The following is a 13,824-nucleotide window of genomic DNA, read 5'->3' as shown; positions in this document are numbered from 1 at the left end:
TGAGTCTATATTTTAAAAGATTTGAGCTTTATCTTGTGCTCAAATGTAATCATGATTAGTCTCTTTAGGAATAATTTACTATTTGTGAATAATTCAAGGTATTATAACTTTTCATCTAAAAATAGCTGAAGCAGTATTGAAAAATCATAGTTTTGAAAATTAAAGAGACTTGAGTAACATAGTTGTTACTAGAATTAAAACTGTTAAGTGATCTTTCTCTCTCTTTGGTCAGTCTTAGTCATACTTTCTACCACATATGTTAAAATTGGTCAGTATTGAGCTCTAAAAATTAATGTTTTTTTCCCCCAGGAAGGAAAGGTGGTGAACTAGCTTCAGCAGTCCATGCCTATACTAAAACAGGAGATCCATATATGAGATCCCTAGTACAACACATTCTCAGTTTGGTGTCACATCCTGTTTTGAATTTTCTTTACCGTTGGATATATGATGGAGAGCTGGAAGATACATATCACGAAGTAAGTAATGATACAGTGTTTTTAGATATATAATACCTGGGAGGTAATTAGAGATCCTTGATAATTTTTACTGTTACATTTTCCTTAATATCACTTTACATTTTTATAGGGCTTTGTATTTTTCAAAATGCTTCCCTATCTTATTATCTCATATTCATACGTCTTTGAGGTTATTAGGATTCAGATGTTATCTTAATTTTTATAAATGTAGAAATCAAAGTACACAAGAGGTAAGTGATTTGCCTGAGATTACACAAGTATTTAGTAAATAAAGTCTGAGCAGAAATTTTGAGGTAAACAGAGGTTATCTGTTCAGGTGATTCTGAAGAAACTTCGGTCATTGAAAGTCCCTGTTATATCTGACTTGAGAAAGTTGTAGTCAGAGATGCATATTTGAAGTTGTCTGAGTATCAGGTTACTTAAAACTCTCTGAGTCTTGGTTTTTTCATCCCTAAAAGCAACACCACTTAGATGCTTCATATATGACAACATGAGACTAATTTCAGAAATTTAAGTACTGCAATGGGTGTTTTGACTGGAATATGGGGTTAGGATTAAGGACACCAGGGTCCTTGTCCTTCCTTCCTTTTTCACTAAATATTGGATTATTGCATTTTTAAAAATTAATAAAAGTATTAGACAACCAGATTTACCGAAAAGAACAATTGAAATGAAGTTGAGAGACTTGAGTTCTAGTCTCAACTCTACTAACTTAAGCTCTTGGGCCTGTATTTTCTCCTTTTGTGATTTCCTCACTCCGAAGGTTCAGTTATCTTCTTTATTCAGATGATTTCTACATCCATATATCCATCCCTGATTTTTCTGATCAACTCCAGTGTATCACTAACTTTATGCTGGATGTTCCTTAGGCATATTAAACTCAACATGACCTAAATGAAACATTATTTTCCTTGAACCTACCTCTCCCTCAGACTTTCCTATTTCTGTGGAAAACAACATCATCCTTTAGGTCATGGCAGTTTTATATCCTTGATAGTATCCTTAACTCTTTCTTTTCCTTCATCTATTGTAGCTAACACATTTTCCAAATCTTAAAGATTCTCTCTCCACAACATTTTATTTCTGATTTTCTCCCCTTAAATTACCATCACCCTATGTTAGGTCCTTATCATCCTTCAGTCTTCTTATTGGTTTCTCTGCTTCCAGTCTCTCTATACCATCTCTCATACTGCTAAAAAAATAATCATTTTTCATAGGCATAGGGTCTGACCGTTATGCTCCTCAGAAACTCCTCAGTCTAGCCTTTGAAACTTATTACATTCTGGCTCAGACTTACCATGCCTTACTTATTTAATGTTATTCCTTTTCATTCCAGTCAAATTGGAGTAGTTATTACCCAAACTTGACATTCTATCTCCTATCCCCAGCTTTAATATAAGTAGACCATGCCCAGTGTCTTCTATATGCTCTCATTTAATTTCTCCCTCTCAGAATCCCAGTCTTCATGCAGTGCTATCAGGTAAGGCAGTCACTTCTCTGTGAATCTTTTCCTGATCCACCTTACTGCATTGTTGTTAGTGTTCTTTCTTCTTCCTTAAATTCCTTTGTATTTACTAGCTATGTTTATGTTTCTTTCCCTCCAGCTTTAGATAGTATAGGTCATTCTCTCCTCCTAGATAACTTCTCCTTTAGCTTTCATGACATTGCTCTTCAGTAGAATGTAAGCTTTTTGAGGGAAATGACTTTTCTTTGAGGGACTGGAAATTAGATGGCATGAATTTGAAATGGATTCTGTTTAACAGCTCACAATTAGGGGTTGAGATTCCAGATATTTCAATGTTAAAATAAATTTATGGGTTTTATGTAGTGAGAGGTGCCCTTCATTTTTAGTAGCTAAGTATGAACTGGACTTTTATTTGCTCAATAATAGAAGTCTTAGTGGAAGAAATGGAATTTGAGCTAGAGTTTTTACATCTGACTCATAACAAAACTTTCTAATTCATCAGATGTGCCAACTTAAATTCTTCCTGCTTGGCTCTTAGCTGTTATAACTTTTGTGGTAGTAGGATTTGGTAAAGCATTTCCTTTGTTAGAGTTAGCTTTGCTACTTGTTCTTTATTTGTAGGGATGATGGGGTAGCTATTTTGAAAAATGAATTATTGATTGTTTAACATGAATGTTGTAGCCTTTTTAAAAATTACAACCATATTAAGTAATTTTAGTTTTATCATGGATCATTTATAAGCTTCCTGGAATGTTAGAGCTGATGAGGTGAAGGAAGTAGAATTAAATGTATAACTCCAGGATGTTGATATACTCTTACTGTATTATCATATTTTGTATACTTAATGAATGCCTATTAAATGTTACTTTTTGAGAAACAGCATGACCTAGTGGACCACAAATGAAGAGCCTTGTATTTACTATTTTATTGACATTGATTTATTTTGAAATATGGAAATATTTGTAAGTATATGACTATATGTATTCATTAGCAAAAAGGTGAATAATCATTCTGAAAATGTTGTTATAACGAAAATAATAAAATACTAGAAAACATGTACATTGCTTCTGATTTTTGGCTAAGTAGCCAACTTAGCTTCTTTCTTTCTTTCTTTTTTTTTTTTAAGCAATTGGGGTTAAGTGACTTGCCCAGGGTCACACAGCTAGTAAGTGTCAAGTGTCTGAGTCCAGATTTGAACTCAGGTCCTCCTGACTTCAGGACTGGTGCTGTATCCACTGCGCCACCTAGCTGCCCCCAACTTAGCTTCTTTCGATGTAGTTACTAAATTCTAGTTTTCTTTCTTAAGAGGAACATAGCTTGAAATTTTTTTTTATCAATCTCATTTTTAGAAAATTAACCTTAATCTAGAATCAGATCTTACTTAGTGATAGATCATATAATCTCTGTGTTATCTAGACCTTTCTTCCCCCCTCCTAAATACTTTGAGCTCTGTGTGTATATGTGTGTGTGTATGTGTGTATGTGTGTGTTTGTATGCATAGGATGAATTTAATGAAAACACTTCCAAATTTTCTAGTGTTTTTAGTGGAGGCTTAGTGATACTGGGTCAATAAGATAAGTATGTTATAAATATGGAATACTTTTTTAGGAACCTCTTTGTTTCATTCCACTCTACAAACATAGTATAGAGAAAATAAAATCTTATTTAAAATAATAGCGTATATAAATTATGCTTGACATATACTTGGTAGTTTGAACTGTATATCTTGATATAGCTGACTATACCTCTTTCTGCCTTTTGAGAGGCAACATGGTATAGGATGTTGAAATTGGAGTCAGGAGATCAAGATTTGAACCTTAACTCAGACTTTAGCTGCATGATCTTGAGCAAGTCCCTTAACCTTTCTCAGCCTAGTTTCCTCATCTTTAAAAAGGGGGTAATGATATTTGTAGCATTTATGTAATAGGATTATTGTGAGAATCAGTTGAAATGATGAACATAAACTCTTTGCAAATCTTAAAATGCCAGTAGGAGTTGTCTTCACATCCAGCCTGAGATACTTATTGGTCATGTAACTGTGGGCAAGTTACTTAACTTCTCAGAGCCTCAGTTGACTTATCTGTAAAATGAGAATAATAATACTTCTATTACTTCACAAAAGTATTTTCCTTATGAATGCTGCATAAATATGAGTTGTTGTTACTATCGGGGGGGGGGGAATGGGATGGAATTTGAATCTTTGTTTCCCACAATGTCAAACAGCTATGGTCTCTGTTATGGCTTATGTCTTTCAATTATAGATGACTTCTGATGAGTTGCCATGCTTTTACCAATAACCATTTTGGTATTAGTAGTAAACAGTATTACCGCTAATTTTAGCCTATTGTAGGTTTTTCTTTGGTAACATGCTATTAAAAGGAAATTATAAATGATGCCTCATGTATTTTACATAGAAATTAGTATTTTTTTCCTTGTTCTTGTATTCATTCGTTTTATATATTTGTTTGCTTTTATATAGTTTCTAGGAGGATGTGGCTATCAACCTGTACCGTGATATTTTCTTTAGTTTTTACTAGCTAGTTCTCCTAGCAACACAGAATATTTTTAGATAGTAGAAATTGATACTGTTATCTCTTCTTGATTATGTAGATTATCTTTTGACCCTTTCCCTCCCTTATTTGAGAAAATTTTCTAGTTATTCTGCCAAAATTTTCTCTTAGCTTGAAATATCTCAGAAAAGCAATAAAGAAAAAATTCCACTAATAGTAATAGCTAATCTTTATATAGTGCTCAGTATGTTCCAGGCACCGTGCTAAATGCTTTACAGTTATTATATCATTAGGTCTTCACAACAACCCTGAGAAGTAGGTGCTATTATTAATCCCCATTTTACAGTTGAAGAAACTGGCAAATAGAGGTTAAAAGAATTGTCCAGGGTCACACAGCCAGTAAATGTCTGAGGTTGGATTTGAACTCAGAACTTCCTGATTTCAAGCCTTGCATTCTTTCCATTTCACCATCTAGCTGCCTATATGGTTATACCTATTTGTTGATAGAATAACTTATAAATCTCTATTGGTCATCATGATTATATACATGAGACAGAAATAAGATGACTCAGTTATCAAAATTGTTCAACCTCGCATAAAAAAAAAAAGGATTGTTCAACCTCTTGACAAAGCTGAAAAGGAGTCAGGCATTTTGGGGATGAGAAGAGAGATGGAGGAAGAGGAGGGAAAAAGAAGGAAGGAAACCAGTGTTGTATTTATTTACTTTGGAAGTGATGATTTATATTTAACTGTACTTATTTACAAAGGTAATAAAATTTTCATCATCAGTTTCTTTTGGGCATAAAGATCTGTGAAATAGAGATAATCAAATGGCATAATTTCAGAATTTGCCTTTGAATTAATTTAAGACTTAAGTTTTTATTTCAACACTTTTTTCTAGCCAAGAATTAGTTTCAAAATTTTCCCTGTAAAAAATGTCTTTTATTACTCAAAAAAGGGGTGACCAATCACCCATTCCTCTTATCCAAAGGCTATTTTATTTTCTCAAGGTGTGGCCTTTGGAGAAATCTCTTCACATTAGTCATCTATTTGATTGACAAGTTGAAGTTGGGATCTTTTAAGGGTCTGTATTAATGGATCTGATTCTTAGAAACTAAGTTGCTTGCTAAGAAAATTACCCTTTTTATTTCTGTTTTTAGTAAGGAGGCCTTGGCATTTGTCCAACAGTTAATGAGAAATCATGGTACAATTATGTTTTTTTCTCAGTTCTTTCTGTGTTTGACATAATGGTGAAAATTAAAGAACCGTGAGTGGAAAATGCATCAATAAAATAAAAGCATATCGCAATTATATTCTGACCTTGATTTTTTTCTCTATAACTTATATTTTTCACAGGATTAATTATAATCTAAAATGTACCTATGCTTCTTTGTGTTTGCTACTAGATGTTTTCTAGGTAGAGTAATTGCATGTTACTTTGCCCTTAGATGAAGCAATGCTTTCATAACTTCTAAAGATGACTGAATTGTCTGAGGTTTTTTCTTTTTTAAATTAAATTTTCTCATTGTTCACACTGATAAAAATCCATCTGCACTCCAATTACCAGGATAAATTAGTGTGTTGTCTGTAAAAACTAGCTCTTCTGTTTAAATGAATAGCAGATAAATACTGTAAATGCAATTAATCTAATATGCTGAGTGGCAAGCTACAGAACAATGACACATATAGTTTGTTGGTTGAGTAACCTTTTAGATTACTCTTGCTAGGCTAAAGGTTTTTTTTATTTTTATAGAACATAATTTAATCTACTAAAGCAATGATAGCCTCATGCAGTTCCGTATGTCTTTCAAAGTGATCATTAGTTATATATTCAAAATTGAAGAGTTAATGTAAACCAAATAAGTCTGCTTTAAAATTTTTCTTTCTGATGTCTAAATTTTTGGCAGTGACTATGTGTTAATGATTGTTTTGACAAATACCTTAAGTACCTCTAAAGATGAGGAATTTTGGCTTCAAGTGATTTGCTTTGTTCATTTCTTTATTAAAAAAAATTAAGGCATATATTATCAATGCCTACTGTGAGTGGAGTCTTAAATGTGCATATCAGTTCATTAACTAGCTAATAAAAGGATCAAACACAAGACCATAACCTTATTAGCACAACCTGAACTTATATAACTACTGTGAAGGATAGTTTTAGAAAGTACCCTTCATTCTACTAAATAACCTGGGTATTGGTATAGAAAACATTATGAATGAATGAAAAAAATTTAAGTACTACCATGTGTCAAGCCTAGTGCTAAGAGTTGATGATACAAATACAAAAGTAAGATACTCCTTTCGCATTGTTGTAGTAGAGGAGATAACATGTACGTGAGAGGTGGGGAGTAAGCTACTGGATGGATGATCAAATGAAGTCATCCCCAGAGTACAGAGAGAGTAAGGTAAGTCAGTCTTTGAAAATATTTAAAACAATTTACTGAATTTGTCAACAGAATTTTACTGCTGATGAATTCTGTTCCCTGGACTGTTGTCAAAATCATCTCTTATATTACTGAAACTGAAATTGGTCTTTGCCTTCATATACCAATACTAAGTGCCCACAACCCTCGGGGCCAAGTTCTCTGTGCTAAAATGCCAGCTCCATAATCTTGAAAATTTACTTGCTAATTAGAAAAGTAAGAGACAGTCCCTCTCTTGTCACCTTAAAGATAATATGTATTTGAATCTTAGACTTTTGAAATAATTATCATCCTAACTCTTTATAGCTGTTCTTGGATGTTTAGAAACTTTCCTAGAAGAGCTAGATTAGGCTAATGGGGCTAAAGCAATAGTCTTTTGTTAATGTGTACATTTTATTGTGCCTGAGGTAAGGCTTTTAATTTATGACAGTTTATTGGATTAAGGAAAGAAGAAATATAGTGGGATGGATCACAGTCAACTGAGAGGATACAACTGGTTCTCCAATGAGATAGTATAAATATGTGCACCAGTCTAAAACAGGATTTTTTTTGGGTGGGTATTGTGGACCCCTTTGATAAAATACTTGTGGGCCTCTTAGAATAACATTTTTAAATGCATAAAATAAAATACGTAGGATTATTAAGGAAACCAATTATATTGAAATATAGTTATTAAAATAAAAAAAACAAAAAAAGTTTACAGACCCCAGGTTAAGAACCTCTGGTCTTGACCTTGGGTAAAATAATCTTGAGACTATGGCAGACAGTGATCATGTGAGAAATACCCTGGGCCTATCACCTGGGTTATTTCAGATTCTTGACACTGCTTCCTAGTTTGGTGCATTCAGGTCTAGGTTAGTCCTACAGCAAGCTCATTCCATAATGTGGAAGAGGGCCATATGTTCTCAGGAAAGGGTGTGGTTTTATTCAACTGTATCTTGTTCATTTCTCACCTCTGTTGTAATAGGCAGATGAGGACCCAGTTAGCTAGGAAAAGTTTCTAGCAAGGAAGATTATAGATGTGTGTGTGTGTGTGTGTGTGTGTGTGTGTGTGTGTGTGTGTGTGTGTGTGTGTGTGTGTGTGTGTGTGTGGGGAGGGGGAGTGGTTCAGAAAAGAGTAAAGGTAAGAGTAGGAGACATTCCTAAAGTAGGCAACCTAGCAATAATAACTTACCAAATGGAAGATTTTTTTGGCTGACAAAATGACCTGACTTTATCTGATTGGAGTAGTAACTCTATTTGGGAGTATTTGACACTATTTAGGGGAGAATGGCATTATGAAAAGCTAGTGGGGACATGTTTTGAAGCAAGCAGGGTCTTCTAGCATCCTTCAAATTCTAAAATGTATTGGTTTACCTAATGTTGTAATATGGTCTAGAAAGCACTGCCTTTGGAGCCAGACTACCCATTGTGTACTTTGGCCAGTCACTTAATGTCTTTGAGTCATCATTGGATGCTCATCAGGAAAATCAGGGGACTAGATTAGGTGCTCTCTAAGGTTTGCAGAGCCCAGGTTAAGAATTTCCAATTTCAAATTCTGTGATAACTTATAATCTCGGTATAAACTGTTCGTATTCTAAGTAAGCAGTATTTTGCTAGAAGTTATGTTGTATTTGGAAAAATTTGCTTGCATAGTATAGGCACTATTATATCATTAACATTTATTATTTACGAGGACTCTTTTCTGTTTAGGATGTTCCTATTTTAAAATCTGAGATTTTTCTTTGCGTTAATTGTTTTACAGGGTAAAAGAGATGAATTTTTCTCTCTTGATTCATTTTTCTCTTTATTTAATATTTTAGGAATAGGTTTATGAAATGCAATGCACATATTATGAAACATATTTTATATGTAATATATATATATGCACATGTATGTGTACATATACATACATACATACATTAATGAAATATGCAAGTTGGATGTGTATCAGAGTTGGAAGGGACCTTGAACCATTTAGCCTTATACCCTCACTTGACAGATGAGGAAACTGAAATCCAGAGAGATAAAGCCATTGTCGTATAGCTGATTAGAATATAAATGCTGAAATGATTAGACAATAAGATTAAAGAACTGTTTTGTGGAATGCTATTTTTAGTTGAGTTTAAAGAAATTTGAAAGAAGGTTAAAAAACAAATGTAATTGCTGAGGCTCAAACTGAAAGTCATTCACTATAAGTCACTATTGATCTTCTGGATTTCATCAGTTGTTAAAGTTAATAACCTTGAGCCTGAAGTTGATCTGCTATTAAAGTTAGAAGTAATATATGAAAAAAATAAGAATACCAAATAAAGGAAAACTCTAGTCCTAATCAATCCAGGTTTAGTACAAGCTGACCAAGTAGGCAAAAAGAAACCTATCCAGATAGAATGGTGAATTTCATATAGCTCACCTTGGTATTTTAAGATTTAGCATAATCTCCTACTTTCTGAACTCTTTTCTGTTTTTGTATTGCTTGCTTAGATGTAGATTTCTCTGTAGTTGAATTTAATTTTTAAATTTTAAATTTCATTTAAAGGTAGATATCCAAAAAAGAAACCCTTCTTTTCTACTAGATATGTTCATTTCTAATATGTGGATAATTTTATCCCTAACTGTGATTCCTCAGTAATCTACATTACCCCTTACTTTTTACTTCCTTTTAATAAGAACATTAAAAATTAAAAATCATAAATAAAAATGGTATTGGAATGACTAGATAGGTACTGTATACTTAGGATTTAGTTAGATTGCTATTTTTAAGATGTATATTTGAAATAAATATAGCAAGTGTAGGCACTTTAATTCAGACTTGATTCTGACTATATTAAGATGTTTTTAATTCAACAAGCATTTATCAGATACTTTCTAAGTGCTACTATGGTAAACATTTTTTGAATGAATGATTTTGGAAAAAAAGTAGACAAGTAGTAAATATATTCAAAGAAATACAAAATAATTTGGAAGGGGGGTATAGCTAGGTGGTGCAGTGGAGAGTGTGCCAGGTCTAAAGTCAGGAAGACTCATCTAGCTGAATTCAAATCTGGCCTCAGACACTTACTAGCTGTGTGGCTCTGGGCAAGTCACTTAAGCCTGTTTGCCTTGGTTTCCTTATCTGTGAAATGAGCAGGAAAAGGAAATGGCAAATCACTCTAGAATCTTTGCCAAGAAAATCCCAAATAGGGTTGTGAAGAGTCAAACAAGACTGAATAACAGCAACAAATTTGGTAGGGGAATGCTAACATTTGAAGTGATCAGGAAAATCTTCATGTAGGAGATGGCACTTGAACCTTAAATAGATTTAGGGATTTTGAGGGGAAAAGGTAAAGAAGGAGAGCAAAGTATACAGATTGTGCAAAGGCTTGAAGATTAGAAATGCAAATTCCCATATAGTAAGTGGCAGGTAGACTAGTTTAATGGAATGTGGAACATAAAAGAATAGTAATACATAATAATTCAGAAAATAAAAGTTAGAGTCAGATAGTAAAGAGTTTTAAATGCCAAACAAGAGTTTTCATTTGATCCCAGCAGTGATAAGGAATTTCTTGTTATTATTGAGTTGTTTTTCAGTTGTTTCTGACTCTTTATGACCCCATTTGAGGTTTTCTTGGCAAAGGTGCTGGAGTAGTTTGCCATTTCCTTCTCTATCTCATTTTACAGATGAGGAAACTGAGGCAAACAGGGTTAAGTGACTTGCCCAGGGTCACACAGCTAATAAGTATCTGATGCCTGATTTGAACTCAGGAAGTCTTCCTGACTCCAGGCCCTTCCCTCTCTCCACTGTACCAACTATCCACCCTGTCAAATTGCATAAGACAGAGAATATTATAAATGGAGATTTATTTGTGGGTTTTGTAGTATGTACATATCCATATCTGAAAAAGGTAGGAATTAGTAACATGTAGAATGTAATTAATAACTAGAAATTAAGCAAAGCCTGTGAGTAGTGAAAATAGATGACACAAATTCTATTCAGTAAATATTTATTTACCATATACTTTAGTAGTGGAAGTAGCATTTAAGTTAGGAATCTTAGATTGAGCTCCCCAGTCATTATAATACTTGTACTATTGACAAAAGATTACTTTCCAAGGACCCACCTAGCTATTTACAGAATGTGAATCACCCAGTAGGTTGGCCACTTGGTAATGACTTATTTCGTCATGGCAACCCGTTGATGCAAAAATATAAAATGGCTCTTTGTCCTAGCAGGTCTACTCTAGAGATAGTGTCAGAGTGTCAGAAAACAGACCTAGTGTTTTTAGATAATCTATAAACGTTAATATAAGAGTTAACACTCTAAATGTTAGTCTTGTGCCCTGTGACCAATAGTGAGTAGATGTACTGGAGGAACTGAATTATTAATCCTTACAATCTCACTTTACTCCAAAACAGAAGACAAAAGGGACTTGAATCTCATTGGAAGGGCATCTTCTTGGGCAGCTTCTCTTTGGAGTGAAAATTAAGGAGTTAAGGAAATTGATTTTATTCTCATGTAAAGATAACCTGAAACTTTATAAAAGAGTAAAAAGCAATTTGTAGAAAACCTGATAAGAGATATGGCTACGTAAAGCTATCCCAAAAGTGTTTGAAGATGAAATAGGAAGGACAAAAAGCAGATGAAGACTGGAAAAGATGGAAAAGCCGGGCTAGGCTAAATATTCATAAAATGTTTTTTTTTTTTTGAGGATGACACCCTCCATTTAAGGAGGGCACCTAGACCAGACATCTCTTCCTTTCTCACTGGACTGCAATCCAGGTTCCTCTGTCATGCCCTAGAAAACTCTTTATTTCACGACATCACTTCAGCCCAGGAATTCACACTTCAGAAGTTCCCTTGGCCCCTGTTATTCTTCACTCTGATTGATGGCCCCTTTCAGAACTTCCGTTTAAGGAGGGTAGCCAATCTAGTCATCTCCTTGTTTTTCACCAGGCTTCAATCCAGACTTCTCCATCATGTCCTTACTCATGAGTACCTTCCATCACCCCCATCCCACCACTCCTTGACCTCTTTTTTATATGATATCTTCATCCATTATAACGTAAGGTCCTTGAGGGCAGGGGCTATCCTTTTGCTTGTATTTGTATTCTGTTCTGGCACATAGTAAATACTTAATGAATGCCCATTGGCTAAAGGACACAGTTGTAAAGGTGTTGATCAGTTATTAAGATAGATATAAGAGGGGAGGAATGGAAAAATTGTACATTTTATTACCAAAGAGTGCTAGCCATGAGAATATCAAGAATTACAGTCTCATCTGCTTACTTTCTTATCCCTATAAAGTCTTTAGGAAAATAATCTTCTGCTTAAAACTTTTGGGTGTCCTTGGTGAAAGCACAAGGGAGAAGAAAGTACAGGCTTTTGTGAATGATCCTGTACAGTTATTCAGTCATTTCATTTGTGTCTGACTTTTTGTGACCTCATTTGAAGTTTTCTTGGCTAAGGTACTGGAGTTGTTTGCCATTTCCTTTTCCCACTAATTTTACAGATGAGGAAACTGAGGCAAACAGGTTTGAGACCTAGAGTCACACAGCTAATAAGTGTGGGAGGTCAGATTTGAACTCAGGGAGATGAATTTTCCTGACTCCAGGGCCTGATGCTATATCCACTCTGCCACTTAGTCTGCATCATCTTTTCTTCTTAGGTTTTTTTTTTTTAGGCAGTTGGGGTTAAGTGACTTGCCCGGGTCATACAGCTAGTAAATGCCAAGTATTTGGTCTGAGGCCAGATTTGAACACAAGTCCTCTTAACTTCAGGGCTGGTGCTCTATCCACTGCACCACCTAGCTGCCCCTGCATCATCTTATGATCACAAGTCATAATGCAAATCTAGAAAGAAATAAAAGCTTAGTTATGTGCAGAAATGGCTGTTTAGGAATGTGAGGAAATGTGTAATATGCTTTAGGAAAATTTCCATTCAAAATGTTTAACATTTCTAAAGAGTATTGTTACTTAAAGGATAAACTTTAAACTATCTAGAAATCATAGCTAACTAGAATGATATTCCCCATATATTCTAGACAGTCAGTTTTTCTCTAAATAATACCATTTCTTAATATTTAAGATGTTTTCCCCCTTTCCCTTTCAGTTTTTTGTAGCTTCAGATCCTACAGTTAAAACTGATCGGCTGTGGCATGATAAGTATACTTTAAGAAAATCTATGATTCCTTCTTTTATTACAATGGACCAGTCCAGAAAGGTATGGCTAGAAGAGCTTTTGTGTTATTTAATGATTCAGTATAATGCTTTATTGCTCTTTGTACTAACATTTTTAAAATAAGTAGATTGCTACATATATGTGTGTGTGTGTGTGTGTGTGTGTGTGTATATGTATATATGTATATATATATATATATATATATATAGAGAGAGAGAGAGAGAGAGAGAGAGAGAGAGAGAGAGAGAGAGCGTGAGCGCGAGAGCGCTAGCTACATTATCTGGATATTTAATTTTCTTGGATAGCAGTTGGATGATATTGTGAATATCTTGTAAAACAGCTGTTTTTTTGGGGGGGATACTATAGGATATGTTAACTTTAAAAAAAATCACAAATATTTATGAGAAGAAGAAAACATAGCATAATGAATAATTGGCCTTGGAGACAGAAAGACTTAAGTTCAAGTTCTGTCTCTCAAACATTCTGATTGTGGCCTGGGCTGTCACTTAACCTTTTAATGCTCCAGGCAAACTCTCGAAGGCTCTAAAGTTTCAGAGTCCACGTGTATTGGGAGAAGTATCCTCACTGGGAGTTCCGTTGAAATCATAAGGGTGGTTTAAAAAAAATGAACTACCAACTAGCATTGTATTGGATTTTCACATGAGTAAATTTGTACTTTATGTATTTTATATATATATATATATATTTGTATATGCTCTATATATAATCTCTGTATATTTGTGTATGATGTCTTAATGCAGTTTTAAGTGTTAATAAAACTGTGCTAAGATTTTTGGAATTTGTGGATGTGCAT

At 34.1% G+C, this 13,824-nt stretch overlaps 1 protein-coding gene across 1 annotated transcript in view; it reads left to right on the top strand.

Moving 5' to 3' along the window:
* TUBGCP3 (tubulin gamma complex component 3) overlaps positions 1–13,824 on the top strand; it is a 135,541-nt gene that overhangs the window by 74,434 nt on the left and 47,283 nt on the right. The window contains exons 11-12 of the mRNA XM_020965160.2: positions 310–476; positions 12,942–13,052. Of these exons, the coding sequence (XP_020820819.1) occupies positions 310–476; positions 12,942–13,052 (278 nt within the window). The remainder of the gene's footprint in view (positions 1–309; positions 477–12,941; positions 13,053–13,824) is intronic.

This window comes from Phascolarctos cinereus, unplaced genomic scaffold, assembly GCF_003287225.1.
Source record: "Phascolarctos cinereus isolate Bilbo 61053 unplaced genomic scaffold, phaCin_HiC Scaffold_7;HRSCAF=346, whole genome shotgun sequence".
NCBI lineage: Eukaryota > Metazoa > Chordata > Mammalia > Diprotodontia > Phascolarctidae > Phascolarctos > Phascolarctos cinereus.
This window is presented reverse-complemented; position numbering and strand designations above follow the sequence as displayed.